Source organism: Panthera uncia (assembly GCF_023721935.1).
Source record: "Panthera uncia isolate 11264 chromosome A3 unlocalized genomic scaffold, Puncia_PCG_1.0 HiC_scaffold_11, whole genome shotgun sequence".
Lineage (NCBI taxonomy): Eukaryota > Metazoa > Chordata > Mammalia > Carnivora > Felidae > Panthera > Panthera uncia.
Genome location: NW_026057578.1, coordinates 10,742,386 through 10,769,329, shown reverse-complemented (window position 1 = coordinate 10,769,329; position 26,944 = coordinate 10,742,386). Strand labels below are relative to the sequence as shown.

The window sequence follows — 26,944 nt, the reverse complement described above, 5'->3', positions numbered from 1 at the left end:
CCAAAGCATCTGATTTAGAGAAACAAAGATGAAAAACCTAATTACACGTTGCAGAATACAGGCAAAAGCTACCATGAAATAAGCAAAATAATTTTATCCCAAGTTTAGTTTTTCTTAGATATACTTAGATTTCATACAGTGATAATACAGATACAAAGGGAAAACATCTGGATCTCGTCCTTGGCCTAATTTACAAAGTAAAAAGAGATGCTAGATTGACATGTAAATGTTTAAGAATATTTTAGTGCTCATCATATTTACGAAAAAAAATGCATCTAAATAGTCCAGATTTTCTAAATAACTTCTAAGTAATGAAAAGTCTTCATTGCTCAAATACTTTCTTTACTATAAATTCCAATAGTGACAGTGTTGTAATGACTGTGGGTGTAAGAACCAAAAAGATTAAAAAGGCAGAAGATAGCTATCTACTCTAGTGAGTTCTGAGGTAGTTACTTCATCTCTGCTCCACATACCTGACAATGAAAACTCTGGGTTTAGATGAAGTAGAAGAGATTCTAAACATTCAACCACAACAGCAAGTACCGTATTTCATTAGCTTAAAACTAATTTTACATCCAACAGTGATGAACTTTCTAGTTGTTATTAACGACGAGGAGACGTCACTTCCCCAAGGGAGGTGGGTCTGTAGTGTGCTGGCTGGCTACATAGCTCGGTGTAAAAGGGAAACAGAACAGTAGAGGCCCTACTGGAATGTGTCCTATGGATTCAATTATGGGAAAAGGTAATGTTCAAAATGACACCAAAGGTTTTATGTCCTGGTATTAATTTCTGGTGGTATCTGTTAGAAATGCGATGGAAAAATCAGACTTTGAGTTTCTTTAGCAGCCAAATTAAGCCAGGAAAATGTAATTAGGAATACAGTTCAATAAATATGCTTGTTAAATAACTTAGAGATGTCTCTTATCTGCAAGTCAACTCGTTTCTAAGCTTATTTGCTCAAAGTATGACTTCCTGCAAACTTAAAAGATACTGTATGTTCCATAAGCTATACTACAGTTAGAAATTTAGTGTTTTTGAAACACCCAGGTTAGACAAGATAGGTACACAGAACATTCGTGCTGGCTTTCAGGAACAACTTAGCCTGCAATTTACCTGGCAGAACACTTACAGCTTAGTAAGAGTAAGATGTTTAAAAAGTGCTATAGCAGCTAAGTCTTAAAAGTCATTAAAACATCGATACCTTAATATGTCATCAGTATTCTTTTCTTACTGATAGAAGCTACTGCTCAGGATAGGGGAGAAAAAAACTATGCCATCAACTGATGTCAAGTTTCCAATTCACAGTATGTATTTTAAATAGACTTGCTTTGACAGATGTAATGCTTCATCAACACAACAGCTACAAAGGGCCAAATTCTAAAATTGTGATCTGGATATATTATTTTATGTAAGAAATTTGAGATACATTTTTTAAGAAGGGGCAGATGTGTCTACTTGTTCATTCATACAGAAACAGCCATATATATTTCATGAATAAAATTAACATTTTTCTTACTTCTGACACTATTACAAAGAGCTATGAATCCAGTTTTTATATACTTCAAAATCTTCCCCATGTAAGAAATTCTGCACTCATATTCTAATGAAAGCAGTATTTTCTGGGGGGAAAAAAAAAACCAAATACATTTATTTACAAGTCTTAATACAGCAAAATGCAAGTGAAAATTGAGAACACTGCTCGTTTTTCTAATTTAATTTGACATATAAAATGTAGTTTCCTCAGAAAAAAGATTTGTATGAAATTTACCTTACCTTATGATTTATGCTCTAAGAGTACATTTTATAAAAATCAGCAACCAGGCTTCTTTTATGTTTAAATGAATCAACATGATAAGTATAATGAATAACTTTCTTTTTATGTAGTAGCAAAAAGAGTCAATAATCCTTTCAAGAAAGAGACTATTTCATTTCCTCCCAACTTGGATTCACCGTAAACGCGATCCACGAATGATATTGGAACCTAGTTAAAAAAAATATATATGGTAAGTCAGTCTTCAAAACTATTAGAAAGGAAGTATAGCAGGCATACACCAATACAATACAAATAAAATTTAACTTCTGATAGCCAAGTCCTTCAAGTAAGTTCACAATTAGAGGATTCTTACAGCAATCGTGTGTACCTCCAAATCTTTAAACATTTCATTATGTAAAAATCGGTCATATGAACCAAATCTCCAACTGTCTGAAAGCACTGATCCTGAATATTAAGCTGGTTTACCAAAGTTTCAGCCTGTACTTCAAGAAAAATTGATACTCCAAAAGTACAATTTTTCAGTAGTCCATTAAATTTATCTGTCACTATTTTAGTGTTAAGTTAAAAATCTTGGAACTTCCACACGAGAAATGGCAATCTAGTTAGCTATTTTCTTGCTATGAATACAAACATTAGTGTTAAGTGAGGAGAGCCTTCCCTGAGAGCTCACTAGCTGGCTGGAAATATTCCTGTCCTCTTCACTTACTCCTAGGAAATGGCAAAAGGATTCATCATTAGGGTGGCTCTTGGCAACGGCAAGAAGAAAAGGAGCAAAGACACTCATCTCACAAGGCTGGGTGACCAGAAGGGCAAAATGAATAAGGTACCAGTAGCTTTTAATCCCTTAAAAGAGAATGCTGCCTTCTATTAAGGTTTTACATCTTAGGTCAAATGTAGGTAGTAATTTGGAAGTGAAATGAATTTTCATCCTTTAGTGCACGAACATTCTAAACAACTGGAAGCTTTCCACATTTATTCAGTAGTTGTGCAAGTTAAACTTTTTATTATAAAAAGCCTAAACCTATTGTTCCTTTACAAGGAATACAGTGGACTATTTACCATCAGTTGCCTACCTCGCCAATAGTATAATTCAACTGTCTTGCCCGAACAATCATCTCCATCTGGAAGACATAGCCTTTGGAAACACATTTTTCTATTAATTTCTGTAGGACTTCTTTTCGGTATAACCTGTGAGAAATTAAAATATACATGAACACCTAGGTAAATACACTTGCCTACATGTAACCCGATCTTTGGAAAGTTCACTGGTATTTATAAAACCTAAAACTTTCACTAGCCATCTGTATGCAGAAAAGTGGTCACAGCTGATGATTATGACACTTGTCCTGAACCGGAATGGTCATGAAATATTTGGTAAATAATTTAGAATAATTTTGAAAATGAATTCTTAGTGTCTTTTAAGGAAGTTATAAAAATAGGGTAAAGTGAATCACTTGAAGCAGAACCACCCACTGTTTTTAGTTTTTAAATTTTCTTAAAATTTATTTTTCAGGTTGAACAAAGGGAAACTGTTCCAAATATTGCAACAATAGAGTTGACAGATGATGATGAATCCACAATATAAAGCAGAACACACTCAGTAACTAACAGGTGTTTCCTCACAAATGCCTATGACCAGTTTCTATTTCCCAAGATCTACTAAATAAATTCCCTGGGATAAACTGAAGTACCTCTAGGGGACTTAAGGGAGAGTTCCTGAAGAAAGTGACTGGGTTCACCCAAAGGACTTCTTGGCTCCTCTGTCTTACTCTGTAAATTTGATGGGATCTGTTTGGCCTGCAGCCCATCTAAAGTTGGGCTGGACATCTGTCCATTATACATATCTAACTGTGACCTTAATTGGTAATAGCTGTATCTTACCAGGACTGCCTCAATCCTGTGATGCCTAAGTTCCTGTCTTAACCTAGCTTAACCTAGAGTGTCAATACTTAAAAAAAAAAAAAAAAAAAAAAAAAAAAAGAACATTTAATAGAAAAGAGCAAGTATCAAGTAATATAAATTATCAACTAACGCATGAGGTTTAGGCCTTAAAGTAGAGGAACAGACATCTTCTAGCTTCAGAGACAAAAAAGTGGCAGTCTTTAGTCATTTGGCATGGTCATACGAAACAGTTCATCTACTATAGCAGTTCAAAAATTAAAAACATACCCCCCCCCAAACAAACAAAAATTACCCCTTCCCAACCTGGCAGGAGGCTTTATTCCAATTAAACAAGGCTTGCTTTTTAATTGAAAGCATATGGAGAACAAGGTAACTGAAGTCTTTAAACTTTTCTGTGGACTGTGCCATAAATATTCATATAAATTGCAGAAAATTGCTGGTAGACGTGTTCTTTGGAGCACATCACCAGTGACAGCCATGTTCTGAATAAGCAGTTGAGTAACCACCTTGGCCCTCTGGGGCCCCCCAAGGGGCTGAGCACTAGTGAGAATGTTAACAAACACACTAACCTAAGCCCTGCCTTGGATGCTCTTTGGAAAGTACACATTTTTCCTTAAGAAGATGCTTAGGCCTCATTAGCAACTCTGAAGGAACTTCAGTCGGCCTTTGTGTGTTCCAGAAGAAAAATGGGGTAGAAATGAAAAGCATTTCCTAAATAAGCCACTGTATAGCAAGAAAGTTTATATAGAAAATATAAAATTACAAGTTTTTACTGTACCTGAAACTTCCTGTTAAATCAGATGCTCCTGGTCTGAGCAAAATCTGAGTTATAAAATTGGCCCCACGGCTGTTAAATAAAACAATCAGATTTTCTTTATAAAATACATTTTTTAAACAAGAGAAACACATCTGAGATCAGAGTGCTAAAATTGCTACACAAATTTCATAAATACAACTGTTTCACAAAAATGTCAATTTTATAGGGGTGCCTGGGTGGCTCAATCAGTTAAGCATCTGACTTGAGCTCAGGTCATGATCTCATGGTTCATGAGTTTGAGCCCCACATCGGGGTCTCTGCTCTCAGTGCAAAGCCTGCTTCGGATCCTGTCTCCCTCTCTCTCTGCCCCTACCCCACTCATGCCCTCTCTTTCAAAAATAAACATTTAAAAAAATGTTAATTTTATAAAAAAGTTTAGTCAGTAAAAGATTTGGCATTCTCATTTTTCAGAAAATGGGGACTTTTATTCTCAAATGTGACATGTAGAGGGGACCTATAAAACAATCATTCTTATAAATTTTAGGTAAGAAAGGTAACATTTTAAATTCAACTTGCCTATTTGCCAACAGCCATTATTTAGAATTATGAGCATCTCTCAGAGAGCAAAAGGGATCAGGGATTTGGAATATCCTTTTCAGATTCTAATCAGCAACAAGGGATTGTGGATTTCAAGTAATGCAACAGGTCAGTCTGCATAAATATGGCTTTTTTTTTTTTTTTTTAAAGAAAGTATACAAGTGGGAAAGGGTTTTGGTTTTTGGCAATCTGTGGAAATTGAACAAAGGTTCATTCTGAGACTGTGTCAGTCTCCTTGGGCCACTATAACTAAATACTGCAGACTGGGTGGCTTATATTTATTTCTCACAGTTCTGAAGGCTGGGAAGTCCAAGATCAATGTGCAGCAGACTTGGTTCCTGAGGAGGACCCTCTTCCTAGCTTAAAGGGCTGCCTTCATGCTATGTGCTGAGGGGAGGAGGCCAAGAGAAGCCAATCTCTCTGGTCTCTTCTTGAAAGGGCACTAATCCTACCATGAGTGCCCCATGGTCACTATATTTAAATTACCTCCCAAAGGCCCCACCTCCAAATACCAATGCTTTGGGGGTAAGGTACTTTAACACATGAATTTTAGCAAAGACATCCAGTCTACAACAATGACAGGATGTGTGCTTCCAACACAACCAAGTATCAGTTTCAAGCTATTACTAATAGCTATTATTAGTATTTCAAAAAAACTTTCCTTGCCCTTGGAAAAAGTGACTTTTTTATTGCAGCTATTTTAGTAAACTCCGATTCAGAAAAAAAAGTTTTCCGGGGCAAACTGGAAAGAAGTTTCTCTCCAAAGCCAAGGTAACTAACTACCAAGGCCCTCCCTCGGAAAGATTATTTTTATACAAATAACATGATTAGTCATATAGCTGGGATAATGGCTAATTTCAAAAACATTTTCCCTTTCAAGATGCTTCTAATAGATAACAAAAAAATTCTAGGACACAGTTTACCTCCCCAAGATGGGTTTAATCAAAGGAAAGCATGCATATATGTTTATGTGTGTATGTATACATATGTATTTGCAGCTCTATTCAAGCTAATGTATTTTTTTTAATGTTTATTTATTTACTTTTGAGAGACGGAGAGAGAGAGAGCATGCACATGCACGAGTGAGCACGTGAGTAGGGGAGGGCAGAAAGAGAGGGAGACAGAGAGTCCTAAGCAGGTTCTGAGCTGTCAGCGCAGAGCCTGACATGGGGCTTGGACTCCCGAACCGAGATCACGACCTGAGCCAAAATCAGGCATTGCCGTTTAAATGACTGAGCCACCAGGGTGCCTGTCATGATAATGCATTTTTAAATGGGGGTTTGTTTTAAAATATGCAGCAAGGGTGAGACAGACTTGGATTCTAATTCTAATTCTGGATCACACAAATGAGACCTTGGGCAAGTGATTACATAATCTTTCTCAGGAGTTTATATACTAAGTCAGTGCAGACATTGACAAGTGATGACAAACACAACTCAATATAACTTAATGATCCAACTAAAAGCTGTAAATTGTATCTGATCGGGATTCCCTTATTTTAAATAAGAATTCCGATGACCAAATTCAGACGGGTCTGAGAGAGAGATCACTCATCTGTTGTTCTGAATGTTGGTTGTACAACAGAATCATCTGGAGAGCCTGTGGAAAATACTGATGGTTTTGCCCCACCTGTGGTGATCCATTCAAACGGTGTATATAGTGTGTGTGTGTGTGTGTGCACGAGAAACAAAGAGCGAACAGGAAAAAGTAGTGTAGGATTTTTTCTCTGCTTTATCCAACCCCTTCATTTCACTGAAGGCTGAGGGTCCTACAGGTCTTAAATGACTTGCCCAAGGTTCCACATTTAAGAAGCAGAACGGAGATTAACTCAACAGAATCTTCAATAGGGATGAAAAGGGTGATAAAAAACACTAACATTAGTAAGAATTTGTATAAAATTATGTGGTCATGTGTAACATAGTAAGCTGGATAGATCCTTTATGGATTAAAATTGACCTCATCTTCCTAAGAAGCACAAAAAAGTGATGTAGATTAAATATGCTCACAAATTCCTTGTGGATGAAGACCAGTAAGTGGATTCTCCTTCCTCACCACTTGATTATGGGCTTGCTTTGACCAAAAAAGAATGCTGTTAGCTCCAGAGCCTAGGACTAGGAGGCCTTGCTGCTGCAGCCTTAGGACTCTTGGATGCTGCCCTTAGGATGCCATGTGAAGACACTGGCCAAGCAAGCTTTCCAGAAGGTGCAGTAGTGAGATGCCCCAGACAACGACCAGCCCCAACGACTGGATACAGGAATGAGGCCATCTTGGATCTTTCAGCCTACCTGACCTTCCAGCTGAAGAAGCTGCAAGAATGAGCCCAGGTGAAGCTAGCAGGGGAACCATCAACCAAGTCACAGAATGAGGAGAAATAGTTGTTTTAAGTCACTAAGCTTTGACACAGTTTGTTATACAGTGATAGAAAACTGAAACAGTATGTTTCATTTCCATTTTATGATGAGGGAAGTAAGGCTAGAAAAGGTACAATATGCTATGTGACACAGGGATTAAATGACACAATCAGGATTTTAACCCAGGTCTGACTCCAAAGCCTCACTACTTTTGCTGCTTAGTAATAGCTGACCATGAAGTGTCTCATTTATTTGAAATGATTACATACATTTGAGATGACTATATATATACACATATACATATGTACATACATACATACATATATATGAAGTTAACAATCTGGTCCCAGAAATCCCAAGGCACCATGGTGATTTATAATCCAAATACCTGTTACAAACATATGTCCAGTTACACTAAACAAGAGAGAAACCATAGCACATGTCTCTACCTGATTATTTTTCTTTTCAAATCCCAGCCATATACACCTCCATTTCCTTTGTAGCGAGTTCCAGAGACAATGTCAAAATTACCCTCCTTCTGCTTCCTATAGAAAAAATCAGTTGTCAATTAGAAAAAGCTATTGAGCTTTCAATAGTTATTTTCATGAGTTATACAAAAAGAACTTTTAAGACTTGCACAGGAAATATAATGCCAAGAAAACATGAACTATACCACTAAGAAATCTTTTGATGTAATATTTTCAATTCTGATTTTTTTCCCCTTTGTTAACTTCTAAAACTAAAAAAATAGTACTTGCTGATTGTACCATGTGAAACCATCCTAAGATGTAATCTCCCTCCTTTCTGTTCTCGGCCCCATGAAGTAAACAGTGCTAAAACAGTCTGGTAACCCTCCAGACCTTTCTCTTTGCAGAAAGATAAAGACACACGGAACTCCAGGCTTTCTGGTTGCTTTAACGAAACTGGAACCCAAAAAAGTACATTTTGCAACTGCCTTGTGTCCATTAACAACATACATAATGGAACCATGGACATCCCTATAGGTCAGCAGAGAATTTCCCCATTTTTTCCAATAGCTGCAAAAATGTCCCACAGAACACTGAACCCACATACTTATATGGTTGTTTTCATGGTGGGTTTCCCCACCCCCAACAACACAACCACAATGAAGTGTGGCAATGTTTTTATAAATGTACATCCTGGTGCTTAGACGACCCAAAGTGGAACATAACAGATTTGCTAAAATAAAGCTTAGGAGTATTTCCAACAGATATCACCAGAAATTACTTTCCAAAAAGGTGGTAGCAACTCACATTTCTCCGGCAATATTTGTGTGTCCACCTCCCACCATCTTATTGGCACTAGATGTGCTGCTCTTTCAGTTTGTAATTATGACGAACTAACGGGTAATAAAATACTCCCACAGTTATTTCAACTGCATTTCCCTGACAACATGCCAGGGTATCTTCTCTTGGGTTCATCAGCCATTGGGCTTTCTTCTACATATGGCCTATTTCTGTCTTTCACAAATTTTCTATTCCCCTGGTTTCATTTCCTTCACAGGTCAAAGGGGCTTTTGGGTATTCAACATATAAGCAGACAAGGTATCTCTGAAGGGACTTTATGCAGAGATCAAAGGATGGGAATAGTTGGCTATGAAGGAGAAAGAAAAGAACATTTTAGCCAAAGGAGGGGGGCAGAGGGGCCAGATCACACAGCAGTTTGAAGGGCAAAGAAAAGAGCCTGAAGTGATCCAAACAGGGGAGAAACGTTACCTAGTTTTGTTTTAGTATGTTCAGCTTACACTGAGCACAGCTTCCACATTCTTATTCTGAGAGGTTTCATGTTGTTTTGGATTTTCTAAGAATACAACTATACTACCTGCAAATAAATACAATTTTGTATCCCTTATCAGTATTTATACTACATGCTTAATATGTCACTTAAAATATCCATGTATAATAACAGCTGTATGCCTAACTTGATGCATTTATTAATGATTCAGCATTTCACCAATTAGTAAGATGTTTGTGTTAGGACTGGATTTCTTCATCACATTTAAGTGGTTTCCTGTTCTTTCTACTTTCAAGTTTTCATTAGAGGCGACCCAGGAAGTTTGTCAAATACCTTTTAGCATCTATAGACTCAATCATGCTTTGTTAATGTGATAAATTATGTTGATGAATTCCTGATGATGAACCATCCTGGCATTCTTGGAATAAACCCTATTTGTTCATGGTGTTTCACCCTTACGATGCAGGGCTTAATTCCATTTAACAAAGTCACCTTCCATCTTTTCCCATATTCTGGAAGAATTTAGATAACAAAGGAATTATCTGTTGCTTAGTTCCTAAAATATATCATTTAGTCACATATCTATAGTCGAGAGCCTCAAATATATATGTTGGTATCCATTTTGACAGCAAACAAAATAGCATGTCCGTTTTTAATTAGTAAAGAATGAAAAAAATGAAAAGAAGTCCAAAATCAACATAAGATAAATGATTTGAATTAGAATTTTTTCAAATATTAGAAATACCTACCTAATGAATTCAGGAATAAATTTTGGCTGAAATTAAAAAAAAAATAAACATGAAGTCAGTAAAACAGGCTTAACCTATCATGAATAGCTAACAAAAAAAGATACCACTTACATGGTGTGAGAGATCAGCATCCATAATTATTATGTAGTTTCCTGTGGCATGTTTCATTCCATGAATATATGCAGTTCCTAAAAACAAAAACATATCCATTAAAGAAAATCACCAGAAACGCTGAAGTATACTCGTGAACAGGCGAGAAATTAAATTAAGCATCTGAAAAGCATACAGCAGTTCTCCAGAGGTAAAACTAAACTACCGTTAAATCCTATTTATTCAAAATAAAAAACATCTCTTGAGTCCGTTCTTTCATCTCCAACTTCACCTTAGTCCCAGGCACCATCTTCCGATGCTTGGATCCTGACCTGGCGAGTATCGCCCTGCCTCTGCTCTTCCCCATCACTCCTGTCCCATCTTCATAAAAGCTACCCAGTGAATGTCTTCTATGCTGTAAGCCTAATACACTAGAGCCCTGGTCTGGTGTCTGGGGTCAAAGGCACAACCAGGAATTATTTAGCCACCCTCATGCCTAAAAGTTCCCTATGGACCTGGCAAGTAAGGGTAAATTGGGATTTGAGGATTCCTGCATTCTCTAGGTCCAAGCCACCACAGTATCTTCTTAGTAAGGGCAAAGTCTTCTAAATATTCATGAGAGTGAGCGAGCGAGCGAGCGAGCGAGCACGGGAGTAGGGGAGGGACAGAGAGAGGACAGAGGATCGACAGAAGATCTGAAGCAGGCTCTGTGCTGAGAGCAGAGCGCCCAACACGAGGCTGGAACTCATGAACCATGAGATTATGACCTGAACTGAAGCCAGACGTTTAACCAACTGAGCCACCCAGGTGCCCCAAGGCCGAACTCAGTTCTAACTTCCTTTGCTCAAAAGTCACCATCACAGCTTTTTGGATTTCTACTGACTGGTTAGTAATTCCTGGTTGCTTTCACGGCAGTTTCCAGATTACTTCAATCCCAAAGAACTTCTGGGTTCAGATATTCAGATACTTTATGATGCCAGAGAACTAAGGGTCTTCAGGACAGCAAGTACTCAATTTTTAAGAACTGTGCTTCCAGGGCACCTGGGTGTCTCAGACGGTTAGGCATCCAACTTTGGCTCAGGTCATGATCTCACAGTGCATGAGTTTGACCCCCAAGGGATCTGTGCTGACAGCTCAGAGCCTGGAGCCTGCTTCGGATTCTGTGTCTCCCTCTCTCTCTGCCCCTCCCCTGCTTGTGTTCTCTCGTTCTCTAAAATAAATCAAATAAACATTAAAAAACAACAAAAAAGAACTGTGCTTCCTCCATGCTCTCTCAATTTTTTAATAAAATTATTATTATTTCCCAATATAAGCAACTACAACCAAAAGAAAAGAAATAAGGGCATTCAGATATTCATCTTGGAAGGACCAAGTTCATCTGAGATTTTCTATAACCTCCTGTAATTAAAAGCTGGAAAAGCTTTCTTTTTTAAAAACAAAGAGTAACTGTTTATAACTTCTAAAAAAATACTCAAAGATTTAGAGCTAAAGTGGTGTGCTGGTCCCAACACATTTGCTCTCGGACCGCTTCTCTGTTCTACACTGCATGGAACTATACAGTTCCCAAGGGCTCTTGTCAACTGGCTGCCAAATCGCTTTGGGAGACACCAGGGGATAGTTGCCAGGAGAGAAGAGGAAAAGTCGAAGTGTGTCCCCACTCTTACACTGCATCCCAGCACTGACTGGGTCTCCCCATGGCTCCAGCTCCTGCCAGGTAGCCCCCACTCCATTATTCCAACCCTTTCTAAATAACCTGGGGTTCCTGGGCTCCAAAAGCACCATCTCCTATTGTTGCTTCTTTCGAGGGGTGGTAGCAACCACTAGCTGTTACTAGTCTGAGTAGCTTCACGGTTCCATTTGGCTTCTCAGCATTCCTTCACCTGCGTAACCAGATTCTTCGTATTAAATTCCCTACGTTGAAAGACTGACAGTGGTTTCTGCTTTCCCAACTGGGCTTTGACAGATAGAGACAACTCAAGTTAAACCATTTCAATGTCATTAAGATCATTAAAAACCATTACAAGAGGACACTGTATTTTGGCCCTGTTCCAAATTGGGAAAACACATACTGGATCACCTTACCAAGGCAAGGAGCAGGTATGAGGGGTGAGAGGTTATACTTACCCAGTCCTAACTTCTTCTCACGTGGTCTTAGAAGCTACAAGAATAAGAAACAGCATTTTAACACACACACACACACACACACACACACAAAACTATTAAAAATTATTTTTTTATAGGTACTTACCCTTTTTAACAGAAACATAGTTCCATACATTAGACCTTATATTAGACATTAAAGCAAAGTATGCTTAACATTTTTTGCCAAAGTGAAAAAGTGCTTAGTATTTAATAACAAATCAAATAGTTTAACAGCTTGGAAAATTTCACCCCAACACTGCAGGCCAAATTTTAAACATTTTTTTTTCCTGGAGTTACCCACCAGAAAACAGTATGTAACAATATATTATATCTATTACTTAGCATTTTGAACAACATCTACTGGTTCCTTCCCCTAGGAAAACTGAGGATTTAACCCACTTATTCCATATCTTCTTGGAATATTTGATAGCCACATTTGTTTCCCCAATTCCTTTTGTGATTTTAATGATTTAGTTTTTAGTTCTTGATTTTCCTTTTTATTTTTCTCAATTACAAAAACACAGGCTTAAGATTACAAGTTAGACAATATATGGTCATTCATTAGTTAATGGCATTCAGTTTGGTTCCAGGTATCTGCCACTACAAATATACCTACAACAAAGACACTTGTACATATAATATCCTTTTGTATAGGTCCTGTTTTCTTTCTTTTTTTTTTTTTTTTTTAAATGTTTGTTTATTTTTGAGAGAGAGAGAGCGTGAGCAGGGGAGGGGCAGAGAGAGGAGACACAAAATCTGAAGCAGGCTCCAGGCTCTGAGCTGTCGGCACAGAGCCCAAAGCGGGGCTCAAACTCACTAGCTGTGAGATCATGATCTGGGCCAAGTCGGATGCTTAACCGACTGAGCCACCCAGGTGCCCCATTTTCTTTTTTATATAAAGTTTATTTACTTATTTTGAGAAAGAGAGTGCACCAATGAATGGAAGCGCACCACTGAGTGAAAAGGAGTGGGGAAGGGGCAGAGAGAATCCCAAGTAGGCTCCATGCTATCAGCACTGAGCCCTAGGCAGGACTTGATCTCAGGAACCAGGAGATCATGACCTGAACAGAGATCAAGAGTCAGATGTTTAACTGACTGGGCCACCCAGGTGTCCCAAGGTCCAGTTATTTCTGTAATTAGCACCCTAAAAGTTGAATCACTGGCTGAAAGGGTATTTATACTCCTTTCTTTGAACTCCTTTTATGATCTTAAATGCGGACATCACTCCATCAACTTATCCTGACTTTATCCTTGGATGACCTCATTACATTCTCTAATGCCACAATTACATGACTTTAGGGTTATATTCCTAAATATATACATATACATACATATATATTTAATGTTTATTTTTGAGAGAGACAAAGCACATGAGGGGGAGGGGTAAGGCAAAAGGGGGACAGAGGAGGATCCAGAGTGGGCTCTGTGCTGATAGGAGACAGCCCGATGTGGGGCTCGAACTCACAAACCACAAGACCATGACCTGAGCCAAAACCCAGAGTTGGATGCTTAACCACCTGAGCCGCCCAGGTGCCCCTAGGGTTATATTCCTAACAAAAAAAATTGTATTTTTTCTTTTCTTACTGTTTCTTACACGGCTCAAGTAGACTCACTACTGAGCCTATCTTGTCCCCTTCTGCATTTGTCAGTCTATAAGCAGGCTGCCTCAGACTGCAAATCTCTAAACAGAGTATTTTCAGTTCAATTCAACCAGGACAGATTGTAGTACTTTTTACTATATGCAAACTGCATGCAAGTCTTGGGGAGGAACAAAGACAAAATACACTTCTGCTTGATGAGCTCTTACAGGAGAACTAGACATTCAATCAACCATGTACAGTAATTAAAATTTACTGAACAGGGAGGGGCGCCTGGGTGGCTCAGTCAGTTAATTGTCCGACTTCGGCTCAGGTCATGATCTCATAGCTCGCGAGTTCGAGCCCTGCGTCCGGCTCTGTGCTGACAGCTCAGAGCCTGGAGCCTGCTTCGGATTCTGTGTCTCCCTCCTTCTCTGCTCCTCCCCCACTCGTGCTCTGTCTCTCAAAAATAAATGAGCATTAAAAAAAATAAAGTTCACCTTAGATCTTCTAATCCTATGTTTCTGCTAGAAAAGTCTTTTCTCAAGTGTTTATAAAACATAAACCACGCTGCATATGAAAGAATGCTGTGCTACAGTTAAAAGAATGAGAAAATTTAGTAATAAAAGATCTCCAAGCTATAATTACAAATCAACAGAATAATGCAGGAAGATTACATCTATGTTAAAAAAACAAAAGCACCACCTTACCCAGTTCTCCACATGCAGACCCATGCGCACACATGCACAAAGGTCTGAGGCCACCCCCACCAAACTGCTGACAGAGGTCTCCCCTGGGGAAGGGACTAGGAGGTTCATAAACGGCAACTTCAGTTTTATCAGTAACTTTTTCATTTGACAACAATGTAGTTTTTTCATTTCTTACGTAATAACACACTGTTTCGTTTAGCGTGCTGTACTTTCAAATCCTTAATTCCACCCCCTTCCTTTTCTGCCCCCTCACATCAATGAGGATGGCTCAAAGCAGTAAAGGGCACAACAGAGCTTATCTCACAGCCATCAGGACAAGTGTGAACTCACAGAAAGTACGTGCAGGAGTGCTGGGCACACACTCTGATGAATGCTCACCCCAACTGCTTATAAGATACTTCATGTGACCCTATGATTTGGTAAAACACTTATCTTCTAAAACATTTTTACTATAGAAAATCTTGATGACATTTTAGAACAACCAGGATCAACAGTATTTGAGTGGACTTTTTTTTTTTTTTTTTTTTTACCATAATGAAAATAAATCTTCAGCTAAGAAAGGCTAATTGTAGTGGCGCCTGGGTGGCTCAGTCGGTTGGGCGTCCGATTTCGGCTCAGGTCATGATCTCACGGTTTGAGTTCGAGCCCCACATCGGGCTCTGTGTGCTGACAGCTGGAAGCCTGGAGCTGCTTTGGGTTCTGTGTCTCCTTCTGTCTCTGCCCCTCCCCCACTTGTGCGCGCTCTCTCTCTCTCTCTCTCTCTCTCTCTCTCTGACTCTCTCGCGCGCGCGCACTCTCAAAACATAAAAAAAAAAAGGCTAATAATTGTACTTTCTTCCTGTTTTGCAATTCCTTACTATCAATGAGGCTCCCTTTTTTTTCATTTTATTTTTTCCATTTTTGGCTGTTTATAGTTCTTATGAATTATGGTTTTGTACATCTCATTAGGATACTGATCTTTTCGTCAGAGGTAATATTTTGGTATTTTTAAGTAGTCAAACCTCTCAATCTTAGTTATATTTGATGTTTTAAAAGTAATGAAGATGCATTACATTATCAGAACTTGTAAAATAGTAAACTATGGAATAATATAGGTGATATAATCTGACCTCAGGTTGGAGGCTGAAACAGATGATGTAAATCAAATGTCATGTAAGCACTCGACATAGAAAGGCTGAAGCCCTCCACAACCTCAGCTCTCCCTGACCTACATAACCATCATTAACAGTTCAAGGTATGTGCCTCTACTTTTGTATGGTCCCACCTCTGCTATTTATTAGCTATATGACATTGGAAGTGACTTAACCTCTTGGCTCAGTTTCTTCACATAGAGTTAAAAAACAAACTTCCTTCATTTTCTGAAACATTCATTCCAGCCAGTTTGAAAGACCAGCAAACAAAGCATCGGGTGCTTAATGTTTTGAGATATTGTAAAATAGCTTCAATAATAATCCTTCTCCATCTTCTCTCCCAAGTAAACTTGTGGCACTTGTCACTTAAAAGCAAGAAGGGCCATTTCTGGCATGGCCTGATATTGTTGAGGGGGAAAAAAGGGCAATTTTTCTAGTTTAAATGATTTGAATATCATAAAATAACAAAGGAACTGTAAGAAAATTGTAATAGTGAATGCAGTTTTTTTCCCATTATTTTGAATTTTATTGGTTGATGGGAAAAATGGAACTCTTTGAGGGCCATATTGTTTTAGCATTTGAAAAGGTCAATTTAGTAGACATACCCTAAGATCAATCAATTATACCTCAGGGCTGAAGTTCTATGGCAAAAGTATTCAAAGTATTGTCAGGTTGATATTCCTGGCTTAAACAGAAGTGCCTAACTCAGAGTATTCTACATGTAACATGTGATTTAGTGGCTTTGGCCCAGAACTTGTAAAAGAAAAACTGGGGGACTGTGGCCAAAAAAACGAACCTAGCATCATAAGAAGTCACTGACAGAAGGCTGGAAATCTGTCAACTTTTAATCTCTTCCTGTACATCTGGAGGAGGATTGGAAGGGTGATAGATCTTTGAGGTGCCCAGGTGTGATATGGAAAGAATAACTAGTATAGGAGAGATTTACTATGTGTGTAAGAGGAACATGTTCCCCTTAAATGCTTCCCTTCCATCAACCAATATCTCCTCCAACTTGTGCACCCTGCCACAGTTTTTTTTTATAATGCTTAATTGCTATTTCTTAAGATGAAAATATCAACAAAGGTTCTCCAAGAGACCTCTTTCTTCGTATCTATACCAATGGTTCTCTTTTGGGAGGAGTGGACAATTTTGCCCACAAGAGGTCATTTGATGATACTCACAGACACTTTTGGTGGCCACACTGGGGAGACGGGCTGCTAATGGCATCTAGTGGATGGAGTCCAGGGATGATGCTAAATGTCCTGTAACATACAGGACAGTCCCCCACATCTAAGGATTATTAGGTCCAAAATGTCAATTGTGCCGAGACTGAGAAACTCTGGTCCATACAAATTCTAAAATACCCAATGCTCAGAATGTGTTTAAATCTGGATTCAACTGTCTGCTTGGGCCCCAAAATTACCTAAAGTAGAGCTCACAAGTGTATTCAAACACTTATGAATAAAAACCATTATAAAAATAAACCAGTGGTCAAAAATAAAAATTATAGGGGCACCTGGGCGGCTGAGTCAGTTAAGTGTCCAACTTTGGCTCATATCACGATCTCGAGCTTCCTGAGTTTGAGCCCTGCCTGTCAGGCTCTGTGCCATCAGGCTCTGTGCTGACAGCTTGGAGCCTGGAGCCTGCTTCAGATTCTCTCTGCCCCTCCCCTGCTCACACTCAGCCTCTCTCTATCCCTCAAAAATGAACATTAAAAAAACCATTTTAATAAAAAATAAAAATTATAAAGCCATTATAAAATGAATTCTACATCTAAGTTACTCCAGCAGAAAAACAACACCCTTCAACGTACAGTGGGAAACTCTATAAAGTTCAAGACTCAGAGAGTCAATCTACTCCCAGATGATTGTTCTACAAAGAAAGATGCCAAGTGCTCTGACAAATAGAAAGATGCCAACTTCACATGGAAACAATCACGTTTCCCAGCTACAAGCTTTTATAGTTGCAAAAAAGGGGAGCAAGAAAGATCATGACACATATTACTAATTGCAATCTAGTTCCATTAATATTCCTGTCAATATCATGCTTTAATTTTGCCCTTCAAGAAAACTCATCTGCAGAGTAAGTTCTGAAAACAGACTTTATCCAAAGGCTCACTATTTTGCTGTAAAATTGCTACTGACCCAATTTATCAAAGACATGGAAAAACTCAAGCAAGATGTTCTTTTTCATTTCAGTTTCTAGAAAAACAGATTGCCTTTTAAGTATTGTCATTTCTCATCTTTCCCCTACAAACACAACTAATGTGACAGAAGAATGTTCACATGACTTACAATTTTGTCTGACCCATAGATCTTCTCCAACTGTTCAGCAACATCCCTTGTTCCATCTGGGCTTCCATCATCTATGATTATAATTTCATAGCTGATTCCACTAAAATAAAAAAAAAAAGTTTGTATTGCTTGCAGAGACAATACTCTCCAATTAAAAAATAACTTTAAAATTACTATTTCCTCACCAATATAAGTGGGAATTTATGTCATATTAATCACCAAAGAAAACTTCAACTACCAAATGAAACAAATGTCAAACATTTAGTACTTTACCTCCAAACTCGGCAGCCTATGGATAAAAACATTACAATGAAGTCCTGAGATAAAAAAAAATTCTCAAATCAAAAACACACTCTTTAGTTTAAAAACTCACAGCGATTACATATACATCCGTCCATTATATACCATAGGATATCATAAAATTTTACTTACCTACTTTGGAAGTGGAATTATAGAACCTTAGCATCAAGTCTTAGTTATAAAAAATATTTCAAAAGTACACTTAAAAGATATCTCAAGGGGCGCCTGGGTGGCTCAGTCAGTTGAGTGTCTGACTTCGGCTCAGGTCATGATTTTGCAGTTCATGAGTTCGAGCCCCACGTCAGGCTCTGTGCTGACAGCTCAGAGACTGGAGCCTGCTTCAGATTCTGTGTCTTCCACTCTTTCTGCCCCTCCCCAGGCTGGCGCTTTGTCTTTGTCTCTCAAAAAAAAAAAAAGCTTAAAAAAAAAAGATATCTCAAGTTGACTGAGTTGCTGAGTTAATATTCTTTTATTTATTTTTAATGTTCTATTTGAGAGAGACAGTGTGCATAGGGGCGGGGGCGGGGGTGGTGAAGCAGAGAGAAGGGAAGACAGAATCCCAAGCAGACTCCATGCACTCAGCATGGAGACAGAGAGCCATGCAGGGCTCTAACACACAAACCGCAAGATCATGACTTGAGCAGAAATTAAGAGTTGGCCACAACCCATTGAGCCACCTTAGACTGAATATTCTTTTAAATTTAATCCCAAATAAATTTAAATAACATAATCAGGAACAAATAGGATTTCATTTCATCTGTTAAAAAACCCTCTTTAAAATGGTGACATAATCTTTACACCACTATTTCAAATAGTTGTACCATTATCTCAGTCATTAGAAAGAGCACAGAAAATTACATAAGATTTTAATGTGCTTCAAAATTAAAATCTCTCTGCTGGCTCTCCATTAACTTTATGTTACAGTTTCTATTCTAAAAATAAGCCAACACAATACTTGGATGTACATGTGATCACTGCATCTTCCTCCACCCCCCTTTTGGATTTTTTTTTGACAACTTTATTGGGAAACTTAAGGACAAAGTAAAGGAAGCACACCAAACCCCCACAACACTGTTTCCTCTTGGTCTTAATAAACATATGTAAGGAAATCAGCAAGAAAACATTCATTCTGTTAAAAGGCTTTCAAAAGTCAGCCCCAAAATCCAAAAAGAAGGCTAAAATCAGCCCATCTGTTAAGCCTTCTCCCCTAGGTGCTTTAGTACTTAACAAGCCAAAACCTGCTAAGATGTTGATTCCAGTTGATATGCTGAAAGAGATATACTTCATAAAGAAATGAAGTCATTCATAAGCAAATTATTCCTTTCTCTCGTTTCAAAGTGCCCAGAACACCTGAGGGTAAGGTGGTTTAAAGGAATCAAGCTAAACTCCCTTTAAGTAATCTGACCATAGCTGAAAATAGTTGTTTCCTTCGTTAAACATCACTCTGATTAAAGGAAAAAATATTTGAGAATCAGAAGACAAAATAAACAAGATCAACTATATTAAGATAATTTCTCTAATTTGCAAAGTGTTTGTAAAAACCAAAATAAAAAATAAAGAAAAAGATATGAGTACAAAAACTGCAAGGAGCCATGTACATTAAGACAGTTAGTTACAGGGCGCCTGGGTGGCTCAGTCGGTTAGCGTCTGATTCTTGATTTCAGCTTAGGTAATTTCATGATTCGTGAGTCTGAGTTCCACGTTGGGCTCTGTGCTGGCAGTGTGGGGCCTGCCTGGGATACTCTCTCTCTCTCTCTCTCTCTCTCTCTCTCTCTCAAAATAAATAAAATAAACTTTAAAAAAAAAAGCAATATTTTTCACCAATTAGTGTTTTCAAAAATGTTAAGTTTAATAAAGCTCAGGTTGGCTGGTTGGTAGGGAAACAGGCACTCTCCAAATAATGCTAGTCCTAAGGTGGTACAATCTTTTTTTCTGCGAGCAATTTGTTGATTTTTATATTTTTGAGAGAGAGAGAGAGAGAGTAGGGGAGGGGCAGAGAGAGAGGGAGACAGAAGATGAAAGGTGGGCTCTGCACTGAGGGCAGGTATGGGGTTGGAGCTGCGAGATCATGACCTGGGTTGAAGTCAGATGCCCAACCGACTGAGCCACCAGGTGCCCCTAAAGCTTTTTTAGTTTTTGTTTTTGTTTTGTTTTTTGAGAGAGAGCAAGCGTGACCATGCAAGCAGGAGAGGGAATAACTGTCAATTTTAAGCACATCAGTTGACCCAGTAATTCCATCCTGAAGACTTTATCCCCAGTACACTAGTAAAAGTATGAGCATGTTTGTTTGCTGTAACAGTCATTTAATAAAGGAGCATTCAGTGTGTGTCAAGCGCTCTTCTAAATGCTGGACAATATGGTGTGAACAAAGTACCTGTTTTCATTCGTAAAACAAAAGTCAAAAAAGAAAAACAAGAAAGCTCTAGAAATAATCTGTGTTCACGGAGATGACCTGGTTAAATTATAACACAGCCATATAGAAAGTTACTTAATTTTCGAAGTTTGTATGTGTTGATACACAAAGATCTTCATCTATACGCGATCCCACTGGATCTAAAACAAGCTACTTCATACTGATACCAGGATCTTCCGAAATCTTAAAAACATTGTATAACACTTTCAAATTCAAACTCTAAAAGCCCCAGTTTCTAGCAACCACACCAAACATCCACTAGTGACCAACGAAGTTGCCCAGGCCAGCAGCAGCTCCCTAACCCACAGAGATCAAACCTCATGCTTACATAAGCACTCAGCACGGGGGCGGGAGTGAGCGTGCTCGGTTAGTCTCCCGGCTCCTGCCGCATCCTGACCATCCAGAAGTAGGAGTGAGGTCAAGCTTTCAACCTCGCTCCGACTGAAAAGGTGGACAACGCTACTAAGAAAAAGACAACCAGGGGCGTGGGGTGGGGTTGGGGGACAGAGGATGGGAGTGTACAATAAAAGGAACGTCTCATAAAACCCAAGGGCAAGAATGAGAACCCGAGACACAGAATGAACCCCAGAAGTATCCGCCGCCTCTTTCTCGCAGGGTGGCCTTCTCCCCGAGGCTTCCCTCAAGAGCCGAAGGGAGGCCTGCAGGGACTCCTCGCGCAGCCAACTGCCGACACCCAGGCAGGCGAAGCCAGCTCATCTCATTCCTCAGGGAGGGCGGCAGGGCACGCTACCTCTCGGAGAAGCTTTTCACCAGCAGCCACACGATGAGCGGTAGGTTCTCGCGCTCGTTGTAAGTGGGCAAAAGCACCGAATACTTGTCCTGTCGCGGGACGCGCCCCTCCGGCTCCCGCCGAGACCTACGAGGGCTGCCGCTCGCTTCCTCGGAGGCCATGGCGGAACTGCGCGAGACGCCGGAAACGGAATGACGTCACGTGGCGCGGGAAGGGGCGGGTCGGACCGTACGAAATTCGGGAAGAGGGGGACAGTCCATGTGGCCAGGTTCTAGTTCTCCTAAGGCTCTCCTCATGGTTCCGTTGGAAATATCCAGGAACTATAAATCTTTAAACTTGAATCTTAGGGTTTCTTCAGGAGGTGCATGTCTAGTTTTCGCTTTTTTCCCCAGCTCCGTAAAATTATTTAGTTTATTCCAGTCGCTAGGAGACGGCAAGCCGGAAGCGGAAATGCTCTTCAGGACAACTTCCGGGAGGGGCGCCATGGCTTCCAGGGAGGAGGTACTCGCCTTGCAGGCTCAAGTTGCCCAGCGCGAGGAGGAGCTGAGTTTCCTGAAGCAGAAGCTGGCGGCGGCTGTTTTGGCGGAGCAGGAGCCAGAGCGGCTGGTTTCGGTATCACCCCTGCCGCCGAAGGCCTCCCTGTCTCGAGATGAGATTTTGCGCTATAGCCGGCAGTTGGTGCTTCCTGAGCTGGGCGTGCAGGGACAGCTGCGCCTGGCCGCTGCATCGGTGCTAGTAGTGGGCTGCGGTGGGCTCGGCTGCCCGCTGGCGCAGTACCTGGCAGCGGCCGGCGTAGGCCGCCTTGGCCTTGTGGACTACGACGTAGTAGAAATGAGCAACTTGGCCCGCCAGGTGCTGCATGGCGAGGCACTGGCCGGGCAGGCCAAGGTCTTTTCGGCCGCCGCCTCGCTGCGCCGCCTCAATTCGGCGGTGGAGTGCGTGCCTTATGCGGAGGCGCTTACGCCAGCCACGGCGCTAGACTTAGTCCGCCGCTATGACGTGGTGGCTGACTGCTCTGACAACGTGCCCACTCGCTACCTGGTTAACGACGCATGTGTGCTAGCCGGCCGGCCTCTCGTGTCAGCCAGCGCCCTGCGCTTTGAGGGCCAAATCACGGTCTACCACTATGACGGCGGGCCTTGCTACCGCTGCGTATTCCCTCAGCCACCTCCAGCGGAGACAGTGACCAACTGCGCGGATGGCGGGGTGCTCGGTGTCGTAACCGGGGTCCTGGGCTGCTTGCAGGCGCTGGAAGTGTTGAAGATCGCAGCAGGCCTGGGCCCGTCTTACAGCGGTAGCCTGTTGATCTTTGATGCGCTCAGAGGACATTTTCGTTGTATTCAGCTTCGGGGCCGCAGGCCTGACTGTGCAGCTTGTGGGGAGCGGCCCACAGTGACTGCCCTGGAGGACTACGAAGCCTTCTGTGGCTCCTCAGCCACTGATAAGTGCCGCTCTCTGCGGTTGCTGAGCCCAGAGGAGCGAGTTTCGGTCACCGACTATAAGCGACTTCTGGATTCCGGCTCACCCCACCTGTTGCTGGACGTTAGGCCTCAAGTGGAGGTGGACATCTGTCGTTTGCCTCATGCCTTACACATCCCTTTGAAACGTTTGGAACGGAGGGATGCAGAGAGCCTGGAACTCTTAGGAGAAGCTATCCGGGAAGGGAAGCAGGGCACACAGGAAGGGGCAGCTTTCCCGGTTTATGTGATTTGCAAACTGGGCAATGACTCCCAGAAAGCCGTGAAGATCCTGCAGTCCTTGACAGCAGTCCAGGAGTTAGAATCGTTCACAGTTCAAGATGTTGTGGGGGGCCTTATGGCCTGGGCTGCCAAAATCGATGGAACATTTCCGCAGTACTGAGGTGGATGGGAGAGTCTGACCTGAGGAAGATGGCTGGGTTACCCAAAAGATACATTTATTTGCATTTTTTTTTTCAGGAACGTATGGAAGAGCCTGAATACCTCAACTCCTTTATATAAGGGGCTTTGTTGTCGTAACGTATTGGATGCTGTCGTTTTCAGTTATATTACCGTTTCTGAGATCTGTCTTGTGTTTTTAGCACTCGGATGAGGTCTTGAACGTGTGAGTTATAATGTTAAGTGACAGGGTTTTGCGTTTTGATAGATCGTGTGTCCTTTTTTGTCCACCTCCCTCAATCAAACAGTACTTTAAATCGTCCGTTTTGATGCTTGGAAAAGTGTTGTAAACGTAGTTTTACTAAATTGATCACAGATGATATACTTAAGGTCAGTTTAATGTTTGCTAAGACATTGTTTGGGTCTTTTTTCTACTTCAAAGGATAGACTATATTGCTACCGAAGTAAGTGTTTAAAATGTAAGTTGTTTTAATTATGTGGGGAAGGGTCATTCTATGAAACATTTTGGATTAATATCAAAGTGAGATATTTGTAGTTTAGCAAGATAAAACTTTGTAGTCTGTCAGTTTCTCTTACAAATTGATGATTTAGAAAAAATGTTTCTTATAGTGTTGTATACATGATATACTGCGGTTTGGCTTGCTTTGATGTCTTCAAGCTTAAGTCCCAACCTTCTGCCCTCCCCTGCCCTTTTTTCCTTATCCAACCTGTTATGTTTCTTTCTTGCTTTACTGGCCAAGGACCCCAAATACAATACTGAATTAAAGTGGAATAGGGAGCATTCTTACCTCCTTCACAATCAGGTGAAAAACTTGACTATTTGACCAGTATTACTTGTTATTGCTTTACCAGAGATTCCCTTTATCAGATTAAAGAATTTTCCTTCCGTGTATAGTTTGCTAAGCTTTGGTTGAATTCGTCAAGTGCTTTTTCTGCATTATTATGTGCTGCTTTTTTTTCACTTCGGTTAATGCAGTAAACTACATTGATTCTTTCTATGGTGGCAAAACACACACACACACACACACACAAACACAGTTTACCCCTCAATAACTTTCAGGCATACAATACAGTATTGTCAACCACATGCACACGCTGTGCAATAGATCCCGGAGCCCCCATCCCACATGGCTGAAACACCCACCAAACAGCTCCCCACTTCTCCCCTTCAATTTACTCTTTCTACTTTGATTTAATCTATTTTATTCCAGGATTTTATGGCAGTACAAATTGTAGGTGCTTTTATGTTTACTTACTAAACAACATTTTCATGAGATGGAAGGTAGTCTGCCTAACTTCTAAATACGTACAAAATTAAAAGCAAAGATTTGGTGAGTATCTGGGGCAAATTGAGTACATGCCATGTCAAAAGAGCCTCCACTCTCCAGCTGATTGTTGCCTGCCAATCTATAATTCTCAGAAATCACAGATGTGTGGAATCTTTGTATCTCTGGCTACAATATATATACATAGAATATATACAGTATATATACAAAGTTTATGTGGGCCAGACAAAACCTTCTGCAGGTCAGATTTACTCAGCAGTCTGCAATCTCTGATATAGACTCTTAGTTTATCATAAAAGGATGGTATTATTTACCAAATGCAAAATTAGGATAGCCCTTAACTTTTTAACCGTGAAATACGGTAACCCAGGTTACAGGAGCAGGTTTCTTGTGCTTTTTCCCCAAGGAGTTGTGGAAATGAATGACTGAGGCCAGGAGAAGAGAACAGAGATAGCAGGCCTGTGTCTCAGCTTCTTGCTTCCAGGACAAAAGCTGCTTCTGATCCATATTAAACAATAAAGTGGACGTAGGAACTCTTTGATATTCTAAAGAGTGATGGCCTAAAGTTAAGCAGTTTTGGTAGTCCCTGCAAACTTGGTTGTCAATAGCACAGGTGACTCTAGCTGCTGACGTGGGAAAAGGGCTTATGAAAGTGAGATACGGTGCTTCTAAGTATCTGGGTGAGAGCCTGGGAGCTATTCATTCCAGGAGTGATGGCCAAAGCCATGCACAGAACTGATCGGAGACCACTTGCTGTGCAATGCTGCCCCATCTAGCACTAGGGGAAACTGCTAGGGTACCTCACTGATCTTACTTGACCTGGCCCCACTACTCTCCCAGAAAGCCCAGCACTTTAGCCACAGCTCAGGACAGAAAGCAGAATTGGCTTTACATCGATTGCTCTTTTTTTTTCTTTTTTTTTTAAATCTTTATTTTTGAGAAAGAGAGAGACAGAGCATGAGCGGGGGAGGGGCAGAGAGAGAGAGAGAGAGAGAGAGAGAGGGAGACACAGAATCCGAAGCAGGCTCCAGGCTCTGAGCTGTCAGCACAGAGCCTGACGCGGGGCTTGAACCCATGAACCGTGAGATCATGACCTGAGTCGAAGTCGGACGCTCAGCCAACTGAGCCACCCAGGTGCCTCCATCGATTGTTCTTAGCCTTCTGAGGTGTGTCTGTTAGAATAAATCCTAGTCACATGCCTATATCTTAGTGGCAAGAGCGGCTGGGAATGTGAGTTTTGACGTCTACAATCAGAGGCAGAACTCAATCTGGGTTTTTTGTTTTGAAAAGATGGGCTGTTGACATGACAGGTATCTGTTACAGGATCCAGATTTTTTTATTCTTTGCAATTTTGTTTTCTGTGGGGATTGTGGCCAGTTTTTTAATATTCATACGGGATTTTAATTTGTAACTTTTTTCCTTTTCATTTAACAAACATCAAGTGTACCAGTCACTATTCTAAACTCTGGGATAAAGAAGAACAAGAGATTTCCTGTTTCAGAATTTACATGTAAATGGGGGGAGACCAATCAACAAGTAAATTTGTGTTGAGTGTCATAAAAGAAATGAAAAGTGCTGTTTGGGGGTGGGGAAGGAAGAGCTATTTTGGATCATTAGCTCTTTGCAGAAGGGTCCACATGAAACCCAAACATAAATGGTGACAATGAGCCATTTTGATTTGGGAGAACATCCCTGACCTGGAGAAAAACAAGTGGAAAGACCCTGAGGCAAATAAACTTGTCAAGTTCAAGAAACTGAAGAAGCAAGTGGGTTGTGAACAATTGAGAGTATAAGAAGGCAAGGTTTACGGAGATTGGGAACACATGAAGTAGGTAGTAGACCAGAAGTTTGGTTTTTAGTCCAAGTAAAATAACAGCTTAACATTTCTTGGGCACTTACGCTGCGATTTGGAATTTGAACCCAGATGGTCTGGCTGAAGAGCCAGGGCCCTAAGCAATATGCTATACTGCCTCTCAGTGAGAACTTTGTAACTTTCATGTTTCACTTTTGAAAAACAATCCATGCCCTGAGAGTCAAAAGGGAAGAGCTTGGATTTCAGATGCAGAAGAAATGGACTCGGATGCCCTTGGCTTGCACACTTCTCTCTAGGGAAGGAAAGCCTGGAAATCCTCTGACACCAGTGGGTTACCTAGGTAATGTCTGGTTAATAATGAGCCACTTTGGTCAAGGAAGTTGAGAAATAAGGTCTCAACATGAGTCACAGAAGGTAAATAGAAGGCTTGCCAAGGAGGGGGGTCAAAAAAGGGCAGTAAGTCTCCTGAGAATGTTCCCATAGGAGAGGAGCAACTTTTTTTCCCCCAATGTTGTTTATTTTTAATTAGCTGCTCCCTCCCACAGCAGCAGAGGGGCCCCTCAGAGCCTGAGGTCAGGTATGTAGCCTAGTTTCTTCACCCAGGAGAAGATTTCTTTGCTTTTATAGGTTGTATCTTCTCAGGATTTCATCCGTAAAGTGAGGTAGCCCTGTCCAG

General features: G+C 40.5%; 2 protein-coding genes across 2 annotated transcripts; one reads left to right on the top strand and one right to left on the bottom strand.

Moving 5' to 3' along the window:
• Window positions 1-1,856: 1,856 nt before the first annotated feature.
• Window positions 1,857-21,772, bottom strand: DPM1 (dolichyl-phosphate mannosyltransferase subunit 1, catalytic). The gene is made up of 9 exons (XM_049649880.1): window positions 21,293-21,772; window positions 17,829-17,928; window positions 12,100-12,133; window positions 9,997-10,073; window positions 9,886-9,911; window positions 7,831-7,926; window positions 4,455-4,523; window positions 2,848-2,962; window positions 1,857-1,981 (listed from the first exon to the last, which is right to left on the bottom strand). The coding sequence occupies exons 1-9, from the start codon at window positions 21,451-21,453 to the stop codon at window positions 1,877-1,879; spliced, it is 783 nt and encodes a 260-aa protein (XP_049505837.1). The 5' UTR covers window positions 21,454-21,772; the 3' UTR covers window positions 1,857-1,876.
• On the top strand, window positions 21,743-24,996 carry MOCS3 (molybdenum cofactor synthesis 3). The gene has a single exon (XM_049649870.1). It carries the CDS (start codon window positions 21,743-21,745, stop codon window positions 23,150-23,152), a length of 1,410 nt encoding a protein of 469 aa, XP_049505827.1. The 3' UTR covers window positions 23,153-24,996.
• Window positions 24,997-26,944: the final 1,948 nt, after the last annotated feature.